General features: G+C 36.3%; 2 protein-coding genes across 2 annotated transcripts in view; one reads left to right on the top strand and one right to left on the bottom strand.

Annotated features, from left to right (window-relative positions):
- Positions 1 to 15,382, bottom strand: part of ASIC5 (acid sensing ion channel subunit family member 5) — a 61,560-nt gene that overhangs the window by 37,194 nt on the left and 8,984 nt on the right. The gene's annotated exons all lie outside the window — the stretch shown is intronic.
- TDO2 (tryptophan 2,3-dioxygenase) lies at positions 482 to 13,861 on the top strand. The gene is made up of 12 exons (XM_073341443.1): positions 482 to 544; positions 929 to 1,037; positions 3,443 to 3,533; positions 4,372 to 4,442; positions 6,248 to 6,375; positions 8,237 to 8,423; positions 8,720 to 8,827; positions 9,945 to 10,056; positions 10,390 to 10,447; positions 10,865 to 10,944; positions 11,655 to 11,745; positions 13,285 to 13,861. Exons 1-12 carry the CDS (start codon positions 510 to 512, stop codon positions 13,436 to 13,438), a joined length of 1,224 nt encoding a protein of 407 aa, XP_073197544.1. The 5' UTR covers positions 482 to 509; the 3' UTR covers positions 13,439 to 13,861.

Here is a 15,382-nt window from a genome sequence, read left to right on the forward strand (position 1 = left end):
AGACTTCACTCTTTTTTCATCAAAAGTGCCTTGAAATTTTGACTTAAGTGTTTAAAGATTACAGTCCTGTGTCAGTAATCCATGAGATTCAATATTTAGAGCCATATTCTGCCCTTGACTTATACACAGAATTCCCATTGATTTGTTTTATTATTTGTATTAGCTTTGATCCCATACTATGTGCCTGACTGAAAATGACCAAGGTCAAAAGAACTTTAGTGAAAGCTGCTCAAAGTATGTGACATTTGACCAATATGAGCATTGCAACTCTTCTTGTTTTGGGTGACTCAACTAACAGAACAGCCAACAAAACAAATACTTACTGAGGTTTGTGTCAGGATAGCTTCTGTAATTATTACTGAATGACAGGGATGGGCAGATGGAGTAGTAGGGGATTGGCCTGTACACTAAGATCAGGTTACATAAAAGGCAGCTGCAGTAGGTTTGGTAATGTTCATAGACTATATCCCTGGGGAACATTGCTTAGCGAGTTATTGGATTCTGGAGTCATGAGTGGGTGCCCATTTTGGGGGAACAAATATCAGTGAGTATATTTCTCTATTTACTGCATAATGTCAGTTAACACGATAGATACAATGTGAATGGTAAGTGTAAAATTCAAAAGGAGGCTATTCATTAACTACCAAGGGTTAAATAATTATATAGACAACAGTGAATGAAGAGAGCTGGACTAAGAATTCTTTTGAGCATTGGCTATTGGGATATACTAGATATGAATGTACCTAGATACTATAGTGATGTGTGTGCTATAAAGGTTGAAGATAGATACATGCTGTTTATTTTGCTTATCATATATGTTTGCGAAACTGAGCCACCAAAGCAGATCAGTGCCTGAATTTTAGGCACAATTACTGCTCTGATATTTTTAGCTCTGTTATTTCCTTTTGTAATTTTCTTTTATTCCTAGATTTAATTTTAATAAACTGTCTTTGGAGGATGAGGAAGGAGAAGACAAGTCACAAGAAGGGCTGAATAAAGCCAGCAAAGGTGGACTTATCTATGGCGACTATCTACATGTAAGTGTGAGGACTGGATTATGTTACTGCCCTGATGCCTGTTACAATCTGAGATGTTGACATATGGCACTGTCCTTTCCCTCCCTTTGCCAGCGAAGGTCAACAATCAAGGCAAGTCCTTCTGATCACTGTTTCACTCCCAGCTCTAAGGATGTATCCACAGGCATCGGTATCTCTTGACATTTGAGTTAAACAAACATCTCCCACCCCAGATTCCATGACAGCTCACATACCTGTTAATGTTAATGGGACGCTTGGTTATTTTTTAACTTTTTGAGAAAACAAATTGGATTTTGTTGTTTAGATGGGAATTATTTTTAGTCCTGCAGCTAAATTGTGAATGGAGAAGGGTTGAAGTAGAGAGTTACACTGAGATGCATATAACACATCACCTTGATAAATCACAGCAAAGCAGAAGATTCATTATTTTAGCAGATGGTTACTCAGGGCAAACCTTCAGTATGCTCAGCAGGGGCTGTGCAGTTCCCATTAACCATTCTGCTTAAATTCCCTGAGCTGTAATCTGAAAAAAATACATCTAAGTGTCTGTAAAATGTCTTAAATTTAGCTCATGGACCCAGTTTTTTCATCAGTTGCACTGATGTAAACTGAAATAAATTAAGTTGCTCTAGTCTTATACAGAATTTGTCTCAATAGTTATATAGTTACATAATTACATTTAAAAAACAATGTCAACAGTCAGAAGTTAGAAAATTCCAGTAATAAGATTCCTGGGCAACTTTGATTCAGCACGCTTGTGTGTCTTCATACAATACGGTCTTTAATAAGATGATCACCATAGCATTTTTTCTACAGGACTTCTGCCTCACTGAAAATGAATTTCATTCAGATATTATTTATAGACTACATTAGCTATTTTCCTTTCCTATCCTTTCCTTATCATCTTTAATAAAAAGCAAATGAAAAAGCTGTTCAAATGGCTTTTTGAACTATACTGCCTGAAAGAACACATGAGTATCTAAAAGTCATTAGATGGCTAGATTTTGCCATTTTTCTTCATGTTAGAGATTAATAGATTTTAAGACCACAGGCAACCATTGTGATCAACTAATCTGGCCTCCTGCATAACTCAGGCAATTTCCCTGAATTAATTTCTGCTTCAAGTTCAAAAGTAGTGGTTGAACTAGAGCATATCTTTTAGAAAAACAGCCTATCTTGATTTTAAAACTTCCAGTGACGGAGAATCCACCACAACCCTTGGTAATTTGTTCCAATGGTTTAATTATCCTCCCTGTTGGAAAATTGTGCCGTATTTCTCATCTGAATTTGTTGAGCTTTAACTTCCAGCCATTGGATTTTGTTATAGTTTTGTCTGCAGGACTGAAGAGCTCTCTATTATCAAATTTCTGTTCTCTGTGTAGGTATTTAGAGTGTGATCAAATCACCCCTTAACATTCTCTTTGATAAACTAAATAGACTGAGTGTCTAGACTTCCAGTATCTCTCATAATTAGGGCTCTACCAAATTTGTGGTCCATTTTGGTCAATTTCACAGGCATAAGATTTTAAAAATCGTAAATGTCATGATTTCAGCTGTTTAAAACTGAAATTTCATGTTGTTGTAATTGTAGGGGTCCTGACCCAAAAAGGAGTGTGTGTGTGTGTGGGGGGGGTGTCTCAAGGTTATTGTAGGGGGGATTTGCAATACTGCTACCCTTACTTCTGTGCTGCTGTTGGCAGCGATGCTGTGCCTTCAGAGCTGGGCAGCTGGAGAGTGGCAGCTGCTGGCTAGGAGCCCCGCTCTGAAGGCAGAGCCACCGGCAGCAGCAATGCAGAAGTAAGGGTGGCATGGTATGGTATTGTCACCCTTGCTTCTGCACTGCTGCTGGCAGACCACTGCCTTCAAAGCTGGGTGCCTGGCTAACAGGCACTGCTCTCTGGCCACCCAGCTCTGAAGACAGTGCAGAAAGAAGGGTGGCAATACCGTGACCCCCCCTTCAATAACCTTGTAACGCCCCTTCAACTGCCTTTTGGATTAGGACCCCCAATATGAGAAACGCTGGTCTCCCCCATGAAATCTGTATAGTTTAGGGTGAAAGCACTTAAAAGACCAGATTTCACGGTCTATGACGTGTTTTTTATGGCCAAGAATTTGGTAGGGCCCTTCTCATAAGGTATGTTTTCCAAATAGTACTTTATTCTGCAAATAGCCCCACTGAGGGGGCAGAATCATATTTCTTTCATCTATTCCCAGTTGTAAACAACAGAAAAAATCAATGGATTTGCTCACTATTAAAATGTAGAATAAATAAAATGCAACTAAAGACCAGTATGTGGGGGGTTTGTTTTGTTTTGTTGTATTCACATAAATTCCCATCAGAAACATTTTGTCCAAAACCCAACAGTGGAGCTTTGAGATTATTACAAAAATTCTTTCTTTTAAAGCTGGACAAAATATTGAATGCTCAACAGCTGCAGAGTGAAAAAAAAGGAAACAAGATCCATGATGAGCATCTTTTCATTGTGACCCATCAAGGTAAGCTGCAGGACAGAAAAAGGTAGTTGTTTGGTGCAATCACACCATTTGTTTGTTTTGGAGTACAGAAGCTGTTCTGATTTTGGACACAGTTATAAATTCCTTCATGAATACCAGCTTTCTCTCCCATTTCTCTGCCAACACAGTATTTGTGTGTGTGTGTGTGTGTGTGAGAGAGAGAGAGAGAGTCCATAATCCATATTTGAAGAGTTTTAGTAGAGAATGAGAATATTCTTCAACATAATTAATTATATACATAAGAATGGAGATGGCTTAGTGACCTAAGCATCAGGTTTAGAACTCCTAGACTCCTCAGAACCATAGGTTCAATTGTGATGGAGCAGATTCAGCCGTCTGAAATAGTAAAATGAGTACTATGCTGTTTACTGTATTTGGGTCTTTTTTAGATGACATGCTAAAACTGAGGTTCCATCTTTATCTTTTTGGACATTACACATCCCAGGGTGCTTTGTGTAAGAGCACTGGTTTGTCTTGATAGCCTGGCCAGGTTTTCCCCTCTGCCCAACTGTTGTTAAATTGCTATATGCCACCCTAGAGTTCCAAAAGTGAATATACTGTGATTAGTTCTGTTAACAGTCTCAGGTGCTAAATTATTTCATGCAACAATGGTCTGAAGAAGGGAGAGATTCTTTAAACAGCAGGTACATTTGTAAATCAGTATCTCTTACACCCCAAACACACGGAAATAGAACATTAATTTTAAATGAAGGTTTAACAATAAATTCGGAAATTAACCTCCGAATCTACTTGCTTAACTTCTTTCTACATACCAGCAATGGCAATGAAATTAACACTAACAATGCCTTTCTCATTGTAGCTTATGAACTTTGGTTTAAGCAGATTCTGTGGGAACTGGACTCAGTTCGGGTGATCTTTCAGAATGGCCGTGTAAGTTATGTGCAAATATTTATCATATGAAAACCCAAGCCTCTTTCTGAAAGTTTGATTTTTACTATATCCACATATACCACAAAAATGAGATTTAAGGCTGAAATTCAGCTCTTTAGTGACACCACTTAGCCATTATGATAGTCCACATATTTTGATCTGTAAAATCATGCACTGTTCTGAGGACTGTATCTTCTAAAGTAACTGGCCTACACAGATCACTCTTCAGGAGCAATCACTTTGGCCATACTAGTCACAAGCTCTGGTGATGGTTATTTGTGTGGTATTTTACTGCCAAAAAAGTATGGCTAGGGGAAAAATTATATATAATATACTAGAGGTTTTCTTCCTATTTTATTTACCAGCAATTTATACACTGATGAATAATAAAAACAAGTATTTTGCATAAGTGAACCAGAAAATTCAGAGGTAAGGGACACTTTCAACATAAAAATAATAATTGTAAATGATTTTTTTAAAATATAAATTATTTAAAATTATTATTTTTATGTTGAAAGGGTCCCTTTCCTCTGAATTTTCTGGTTTGCTTATGCAAAATACGTAATGTTTTATTATTCATCAGTGTATAAATTGCTGGTAAATAAAATAGGAAAAAAATCCTCTGGTATTTGGATGTGATTTGATGAAACTGGAGAGGAATTATCAAATCAACAGCCGATGCTTATATGATGACACCTGGGGGAAAAAAAAGGTGAATATTTTGAGCTTTTATTAACACTGCCCTGAAGCAAAATTCTTTATACACTTATGAATTGTAATGACAAACTCTTGAGTTTCTTCTGATGTGTTGTCAATCAGAGATGGCTGGCTGTATGAGATTTTAATAATAAACTGATAGTTGTAAATGAAAATCCAGCACTTGTGGATGTTATAAAGATATATATGTTGTTTGGAAGTAGACCTGGTAGTAAAATGTGGAAAAAAAATGCAAAAAGTTTCATGAAAAATTAGTCGTCCCCCCCCTTTTTTTTACTGAAATTTAGTATGTTGATTATTTTCTGTTGAAATCTGAAATTCAGAAAATTTTAACCATCTCTAAAATGGGATACATTTCTCCATGAAAGTAATATTTTGTTGAAAAGTAATTAAAAATGTTGAAAAATTGAAATTCAGAAACCGGTGGGAGGATTATGAAAAAGATTAAAATGTAGCATTTTCATCCCTCCATTGATATTTCTTGGTCGTGCTCATTGACTGCCTCAGAAATCTCAAGAGGAATCCTGATCCCATTGAAGGCAATGGACGTGCTGACACAGAGTTGGCTTGGGAATGGCTCTGCAGTTCCTTCCCCACTCACTTCTCCTGTTTCTTCCTTTATTTCCCCCTTCTGCTTGCTAGCAAGCATCTTTTCAGCTGTGCCACGACTTTCTTAGCCACATTAGTGCTCCTGCTTCCTCTGGTCTGCTTCTCCATTGACTCTAATAGAATTACACTGTGGATGACTTTGGCCTAGACTTTCAACTCTTTCAGTAACTTTCTGAGTTAAAAACATGGGGAAAATAATTCCTTTATAACTGACCCAGTTAGAATGAGTAAGCAGCCAGACAAAAAGCCCTCACAGTTGATCTTTTAAGCATAAGCCTAAAAAGTATGATTTTAGTTATATGCAGGAGTCTACATTTAATACAAGACTTTGCTATTGATTTTTACATGGAATACACTGAGCTACTGCAGTGATGGATGAATAACACCCTAAAAGAGATTGATGGGTAGAACACAAAGGTATAAACGGCTTATCAGCTCATCATTCTCAATCTGGTCATAAGTATTTCTTTTCTAATAAGGTGAGAGATGAGAGAAACATGCTCAAGGTTGTTGCTCGAATGCACAGAATTTCAATGATCCTTAAATTACTTGTGGAGCAATTTTCAATTCTAGAAACTATGACTGCATTGGACTTCTTTGATTTCAGGTAAATATGATTTATTTTTTATTGATTAGCATCAGTGCTTATGTAACTGTCCTCACTAGAGCTAACAGTGTGGTTTGAATCCAGGACTTTCAGAGCAGAAAGCCTGAGCCTCTACCACTCAGCTGAAGAACTAAATCAATTAGGTCAGCACCATGAGTGTGTATTTGGGAGAGAAGCAGCTGTACTAGTAACCGATAAAGGTCATTAACAGTCTCTAACTTGATTGCAAGTCCAATGTATTGTGAGATTTTTAAACAGGTGTTTGTCTTAATTATTGGTATGTGACTTTGCTAGCTGAGATCACCATTACAAAACTAAAATAACAGTATGTAAATAATCAAACTGTCCTGTCATTTGGTAATGCCAAGCTAAGACTTAGCAATTTCCTTACATTTCTCACAGCCATAAGTTCTCTGCAACATTTTATGTCAATTCATAAACTTGTGTGGGCGAGAGAAACCCCGCTCCACATCTAGAGCATGAGCTAGATGTTTTAACCCATTGGTTCTGGGGCTTCACACATCTAAACTTCATAAGGTTTGCAGTGGTCCTGGATCACTGAAATATAATGTTTCAAAAGCCTGTGGAAGCAGCATGTTGCTGCCAGCTTTTTGCCACCAACCCTCCATCTCTCTTCACTTCCCCATTTCCCACCAGGAATTTCTCCTCTCCATCTACCAATAGAAGCAGACAGTGGGGCCTGGAAGCCTGAATACCTCTTTCTGGCTGCTAGCCTGGCTTCTGGGACCCATCTGCCTGTCTCGCTTCCAGGAAAGAACTCCTAACTCTTTCACTCCCAAGCTCCACTGTTGCTGCATGCACCCCCATTCCTAGCTTTCCTGTGGTTTCCACTTGGGTCACCTGTGGCCATGTCATCCAACTCCCAGCCCTTCCTGGATCCTTTTGGCAACCTATATATTTGTTTCAGAGTAACAGCCATGTTAGTCTGTATTTGCAAAAAGGAGTACTGGGGGCACCTTAGAGACTAACCAATTTATTTGAGCATAAGCTTTCCTGAGCTACAGCTCATTTCTAATTCGCCCTATTACCACTTCATAATACCCCACAAAATATCATTCATGGCCCTTAAAGGTTGCCAGAATCCTTCTCTCCCATTTTTAAACTTAAAAAGAAAAGGGGGAGAGAGAGAAATAAGTGGATTAACCATCTATTTTGAGAGATCTTCCATTGAAATTTTCAGAAATGTATTATTGTATAATAAGCAATTATACAACCAAATCAATGACTTTCAATTCCATTATTATAATCATCTTATCCTTTATTTTTGAACCACTAAAACTGCCAAGGAATGGGAATCATGGCTATTCTTATTAATTAGTTCTTCCAACTTGCCAACATAGTTTAATTTTACATCAGTCCCACATAACAAAAAACTAGCCTGGGTGACACCGCTACCTTATCCTTTTGTCCAGAAAAAACCCCGAACAAAAAATTGTTCAGATCTATGGAATAATTTAAACACCAATAAACATATTATAGTTTGTTTATTTTAATTTTAATGATTTAAGACACCTTTCTTAATACCTGTTTGGCTGTGTATGTTTAGAAATAAATTAATATTCATGTTAAATTTCCTCCTGAATGTGTTTTTTTAAATATTGATTTCAATGTATAATTTGTTGTTATTTACTTAAAAATAAAGAAATCAGATTTTCATTGTGATACCTGGGTTGCAACAAAGGAGATGTCAATGTTGTAGTATATCAGAGAGTCTTATTTGAAATGCTTTTCATGTTAGAAATGTCTATGTAGGTTTTTTTTAGTTTTGGATAGGAAAACCACAAAATACCCTTATTATTGAAATAATATGTAATTGCTCTATCTTCTTCCATACCCAAAGAGATTACTTGAGCCCAGCATCAGGTTTTCAGAGCCTGCAGTTCCGCCTATTAGAGAATAAGATTGGTGTTCCGCAGAGTCTGAGAGTTCCTTATAACAGAAGGCATTACCGTGATAACTTCAAGGGACATGAGAATGAACTGCTGCTTAAATCAGAGCAGGAGCCAACACTTCTGCAATTAGTGGAGGTAAGTGTTTAAGTATAGACCTGCCCTATTTTAAATTAATATTCTTACCCTATTTATGGAAGGAGAAATTGACTGAGAAATTCCCAGTTTCTCAATGGTATTTAGGCATTTTATTGAAATCAATGGGAGTGAGGTGCCTAAACACTTTTTGGGCTGAAGTAACTTGTTCAGGTCTACAGAGGGAGTCAATGTTAGATAGGATTAGAAGTGGGGAGTTTGCCTCCCAACTCTGGGGTCATTTAAGAGTAACTCATGATCTGTATCACCTATTTGTTGTATGTTCTTTTATTTTTAAGGCATGGCTGGAAAGAACACCAGGACTAGAACCAGAAGGATTTAATTTCTGGGGAAAATTTGAAGTGAATGTGTTAAAAGGTCTAGAAAAGGAACTGGCAATAGTTCAGGTAAATTATGTACCTTAGTCTATCAACAAGCATAAGATATGTGATAAAAGAAGATCCTGCCATTTTAGTTAACATTTTAACCCAATCCTTGTTCCTTTCCCTTGGTTCATTCAGTCTTAAACAAACGTTGTTTTTAAGGAGCAATGGAACTATGCACTTCTTTCAGGTATTTATGGGCCAGTTTATTATTTGACTTCAGAAATGTGTGCTATTTGAGTGATTTTTTGATTGCAAAAAACAGGGTTGAAATCCTGGCTCCAGTGAAGTCAATAAGAAGTTTGCCATTGACTTCACTAGGGTCAGAATTTCACCCCAGGCACTTGAGTCTGAAGATCAAAGTGCAACTCTTCTAAGAACAAGTCCATGGGAATCCGTATGGAAGGAAATGTTTGCATACACCATTGCGAGGTGGAACTGTGCTGTTTCACATTGCTTTACTAAATGGTACACATGGGTTTGACAAGAAGGGACTTCTACATACTGATATTGAACTTATTGAACTATATATGAATATTACCATGAGAAGAATGTTTTGCTTTTAAAAACAAATCATTTAGTTGCTCAAGAGGACAAAAAATATCTAGACGTGAGTGATTATGTATCTAACAAAATGCTCTCATGTGGTATTTTGAGGATTCATTTTTGGAAGTGAATTTCTTTAGGTCAAATCACATTTTTAATGAAAAAAAAATCCTATATTCAAAATCTGGGAAACTTTGACCAGTTCTAAGATTAATATCTTTCTAATTGTTGGGTTTCTTTTTCTTTCTTCATTCAAATGAAGAAACTATAAAATCAGATGTCTCAGAACTTAAGGACAGATTTTTAAAAAAATAACTAATTATGTAATTGTGTCCCCATCTTGTGCATGCATTGATCTTGACTGGGTATGAAAACTGGCTAACTAATGTAGAGATTTAGGTACATTTGTGCATGCACTGATTGTAATTTTTTTTTGTTTTGCATAGGCAATGGTACATCTGACTTGTTTGAAAATATGGTTTTTACACTAAATGTGTAAATTCATAGAAGTATGATGCTGAAAATTGCAACTGTATAATAAATCAAAAACTGTAGGCCTCTTCTAAAAATAACCATTTTGTTTTATATTTTAAAGGCCAAACAAGAGTCAGAGGAAAAAGAGGACCTACTGGCTGAACTTCAAAAACAAAAAGAGATACTTGTTTCATTATTTGATGAAAAACGCCATGAACATCTTCTTAGTAAAGGTAAGTTATGTTCACATCTGGAAAAAGATAGTTTAATAACAGTAACTGGACCCTTTGTGAAAAGAAGTTTAAAAATATAAGGAAGGAAGTTGTCTTAGAAAGTTACTTGTGATTCGCTTTTTTTTTTAATATTGAGTTTTATGATTTGGCAACTTTCGAGGTAATGATGGCATTCAGTATACAGCTACTTTTGAAGCAACTCTGATAGCTAAACACTATAATATATACTTTTTTCCTACCATATATTTTTGTATCCTTAGTTTATACTATAGTGGACTCTGGACATTTGCAGGAAAATTAACACAAAAACTAATAAAATCTGTAATTTTGCAGGAGAAAGACGACTCTCTTATAATGCATTGAAAGGAGCTTTAATGATCTACTTCTACAGGTACAGTAAGGCGATATTGCTGCAAGATTTAGTGGGAATTCTGACAGAAGGAAGAAGTCAAGGGTAGATGACGTATTATGCACCACAAATTGTGTATGTACACAATTTGCGATCCACTTATTATTGCAATTAATTGTTGAAAAGCTATTCTAAATCATATACTGTACTTTAGCAGGGTCCTTAAATTCTCCTAAGGACAAATTGCTATAAACATGGAACAAAATGCAACTCCTATTTTAGGAGGATGAAAGCACCTATTAGAATACTGATTTTTGTATTGGTAGAAGAAATTGAGGGGGAAAAATTACCAAAGTCAATGCTATGCACACTTGAAGTGGTACTTTGACAAACATGACATAAGAAAATATCAATAAGGTAATAAGAACTATCTTTGTGTCTTGTCTTTCATTTTTCAAGAGAGGAGCCTCGCTTTCAGGTTCCCTTTCAGCTTCTTACTTCTCTAATGGATATTGATGTACTCATGACCAAATGGAGATGTAAGTTTCCCCTTCTATTTTGTGGTAGTATCTCTTCTAGGTACAAGACTGTTTTTCCCTTTATTACTATAGTTGTAACTAAGGTGTGTTCAATTAGAATTCAAAAGACCTCTTTCCCCTTCTTATTCGAAGGACAATTGCTTTTGCTTTGATCTGGAGGGTAGGTGTGACACCTCCTTAGCTGTTGATGCATGTATATGGAACAGCCATTGCCTTCCTTTTGAAACTAAACCTATCCCCTCCATGCTGTGCCTAAAATTGGGGCAACGCCTTTTTATCTAAGGGAACTACTGTATGTTTCCCAGTTTCTCCCCACAGCTCATGACTCTTCTTTACCCCTTCTTTGCACTGTCTTACCCCCCATCTACAAAACAGGGTGAAATATGTTGCAATCTATGGGATGATAGTCAACAGTACTCCTTTGTCAGTATGCAACACGCTGAAGAGTGACGAGTTTACCTGGTGACCTAGTGAGTCACCCTCTCTGATCTTTATCTCTGATGTCCCAGGAAAATGGTCATAAGCATTCCCCTGAACCTGAGTACCTCACATATAACTATGATACAATACAACTTGCTATATGGCCAGCTTTAACTGGCATTTCAATGGTCAACATCATTGTAACCAAACCCTTGTTTGTATCCTAAAGCAGCAACTTAATATAAAAAGTAAGTTAGAAATGCCAAATTCTATTTATTTCTGTTGCTAAGACAACCATGTCTGCATGGTGCACAGAATGATTGGCAGCAAAGCTGGCACAGGAGGATCATCAGGCTACCAGTATTTGCGCTCAACAGTGAGGTAAGCATGAAGAAAAATTATTAAACTTCATAATATTATTCATTACCACTCCATAATCTGCATACAGTACATTACTTAATATGAATAATACTTTTCATTCAGTCATATCCAGGTAAAAAGTATTTTAGTATTCGTGAAAGGTTCCAGAAAAAAGAGCATAGGCCCAAAATTACTGAAAATAAGCAATTAGTATTACATAACCAGTGTCTACTGACACTTTGAACACTGGCGTCTTTATATAAATAGCTGGGTTTAAATAGCAGGAAGATAGTGACCTTTTATCTTAAAAAAGTTAAACTATTCTTTGAATTTAGGGACTGAACACTTGAATGTATGCTGGTAAAAGCTATTAGCTTTACTGTTTATAGCTTTTCAGTTCCTTTGTGTTTTGTCAGTCAACTTGTGAGAGAGAATTTTTTTCCAAGTGACAGGAGGGGATAGTCCATAAGTCAATGTAGTTATGAAGATTGATTTATTAAAATAATCGAGAGCGGGGGCGGGGAGTGTCTAATTAATCAGTTACAGTTATCATCCTTCAGAATTTTTGGTCTTCCCTGCTGTGCAAGGAACAGATGATCACGGATGTTGGCTCCATGTCTCACTGACCAATTCCCCAGCGCAGCACTTCAGATGGAAAAATAGCTTCCTGCCTGTTGCATCCATCATCACGGCAACTAAATTGGGCTGGAAGTTTCAGCTTCAACTAGCTCTTTCTCATTCTTGAATATGCACAGTTTCAGTCATTTAATATTTTCTTATATTCAGTCAGTTAGGCCACCTTAAAGCTTATATTTGTACCTCATACCTTGACAGTTGAGTTTTGTGCCTGGAGAGCAAAATGCAAAAAACACTTTGGATTGTTTGAAGCACACATGGAAACATCTCTTCATCTAGCTGGAATCTTTTAGTTTTGTTTTGGGTAGAAGGTATTATGCAACTAGTGGTTTCAAACACTCTTTGGCTTTTGGCAACTGCTCTAATATTGATTTAGCCCACTCCCCTGACATGATGTTTGAGATAAGATTTGTCTGTAATTTTCATCAGTCAAAGTAGAAATGCAGCAGGTTTGGGGTTTTAGTACAAATGTAACTTGGGGTAGGGTTACAAAAGGGTCTCAGGCTTTTCGGTGAACCTAAATTTCAAGTCTAAATCAGCTAATGACTGTGAGTAGAAAACATGAAAAAACATGGTTTTGACGTGATGGCAGTTTTGGTTGAGTTTCACTTTGTGGCTCATTTAAGAATGAAAAATCATGGAGATTGAAACCACATGAACCCAAATCAATCTTGTGTCATTCAGCTCTAGCCTGAATTGCCACACTTGGTGGAAAGAATCTGAAATCATTACTAGTAGATGTTTTCCATTAGAAGATCATGGGGGTTAGCTTGTGTAGTATATCATTCAAACACATTGGGAGTTCCCAGGGCCCTTTGTAATGTAATCTGTTAGATCTGAACCAAGATTAGGCTTTGTAGAGGCCAATTATGGCCTCTCCAGGCTACCATATTAAAGTTAATGCATCTGATTTTCTTTTTTCAGTGACAGGTACAAGGTGTTCGTAGATTTGTTCAACCTCTCAACATATTTGGTGCCAAGACACTGGATACCAAAGATGAACCCAACTATTCATAAATTCCTTTACACAGCAGAATATTGTGACAGCTCCTACTTTAGTAGTGATGATTCAGATTAAAGAACCTGCCATGGTGATCCATTTTAAAGAACTCTGAACGGTCATATGAACCAGTTCTGACCTTTTGTGAGGTCCCTTAAATTTATTAAATGTTACAAAGCATGTATATATATTTATGCAAGCCAGGGTGTAAGATTTAAAACATGTGATGGAATTCTGGACACATAAATAGTATGATTTAGAGATGATACTAACTACTAAATATTCATATTGAAGTATTTTTAGAACATTACAGAAATAAGAAGGCACAGTTTGCTGAAGGAAACAGTATATAGAGATATGACACTTAGCAATACTGGATCAGTTGAAATTCTGTTGTTAATGCTAGGGATTCATTTTGCTCAGTATCTTTAAAGAAATATTTCTTTCAGAGTAGCAGCCGTGTTAGTCTGTATCCGCAAAAAGAAAGGAGTCCTTGTGGCACCTTAGAGACTAACCAATTTACTTGAGCATAAGCTTTCGTGAGTGAGCTGTAGCTCACTTTGTTTTTTTAGAAATATTTGTTACCAAAAATCACAGAGGATTTCTAAAATTTCTTTTAAATAATCCAATTTACTTTTCTATATTTATGCTTATTTTTGCATTTCTGGCAGCTTGGACAATGAAAGTGGACTAATCAGTTTTACTTTTGTTTAGTTCATTTCTAGTCAATTTTCAGGTTTTCATGCACTAAAAAATGCTTTAGGATGATGAGGATTTACTTTTAAAATATGTCCCTCCTTAAATTTTAAAAAGACATTTTTATTGTACTGAGATTTTTATACAGCTAAAAAGTCTAAATATTGAGCCAAACTGGACCTGTCAGTGTCCCAAAATAATTTATATGAAAAGAGAAATATCTTGATTCTTAGTGTCATAATAAAAATGTGTAATAATGCATAACTGTAAAAGAGTAACAAAATAAATATCTGATATTCTGTTAAATACTTAGTCTCCATACTTCATTTTTTCACTTCAAATAAATGGCTGTTAAAGCTCTTTATTTCTTTTCTTTTTTTTAAAGGAATTTAGTTGTATAAAAATGGTTGCAGAATGAAGGCATTAGAAAGAGAAGTCCTTTTTTATTTATCCAAAGTACTGGTATAGCAAGGGTAGCAGTAATACAAAGTTCCATCAAACCGTTCTGCCAATTTGCCTCAAATCAGGACTAAAACATATTACCTTATAGGATGTGGAGACAGTAGGTATTCTTGTCCATTAAATCTTTGTATTTGAACACTACAACCTGTTGAGATTGAGGCATAAATTATCAGGTGAAGTTTTTAATACTCTTCATGCTTGTTCACTGAAAATAGACTATCAATAGCAGTTAGATGGAAACAACTTTTAAACGTAAGACCCAAACACAAAAAAATCATTATTGCTCGTATCAGACCTCAGCTAGAACTTGTACTGATGCTATTCTTCCAATAAGTAATAAATGTTACTGCTTAATTGTCCTCACCAGTCTTTCATATCCAAGGAAAACTTCTCTTACAGCAAAGGGGCTTCATTAGAAAGCACAACAAATCCTGCATCTTGGCAGGGGGTTAGACTAGATGACCCTCGCGGTCCCTTCTAATCTCTGGTTCTATAATTCTATGAAAAAATAGAAAACTGTTCCAAATGGAAGCATTATACTTGGCCTCCTTTGTGTTTTAGTTTCTAAAGTCTGCCTTTCAGAAACTGGATGCCATAGTAACTGCCTGTAATTAGAACCCTTTTTGGTATCTCCACTGAGTGGCCTTACCTCACTGGTTTACAAAAGTGAAGTTGCAACCTCCCTCTTGCTAGCCTAAATACATGCATTGCTACCAACTCAATTTTGCTAGCAGAACAAGTTACCAGCAAGACAACTTAAAGAAACAGCACTTTTGCACTCAGGAATTTTCCCTCCTATATTTTGATAATCCAAGATCTGATTAATAGATTCTGAGGCCACAATTGACCATTATGATTATCTAG

The sequence above is a fragment of the Lepidochelys kempii genome, chromosome 4, assembly GCF_965140265.1.
Source record: "Lepidochelys kempii isolate rLepKem1 chromosome 4, rLepKem1.hap2, whole genome shotgun sequence".
Classification (NCBI taxonomy): Eukaryota; Metazoa; Chordata; order Testudines; family Cheloniidae; genus Lepidochelys; species Lepidochelys kempii.

Coding starts and splice junctions, on each gene's coding strand:
- TDO2 (XM_073341443.1), top strand. CDS start 510: ATGAGTGGGTGCCCATTTTGGGGGAACAAATATCA. Junction 3,534..4,371: donor TTTCATTGTGACCCATCAAG/GTAAGCTGCAGG, acceptor TTCTCATTGTAG/CTTATGAACTTTGGTTTAAG. Junction 10,448..10,864: donor TTAATGATCTACTTCTACAG/GTACAGTAAGGC, acceptor TCATTTTTCAAG/AGAGGAGCCTCGCTTTCAGG.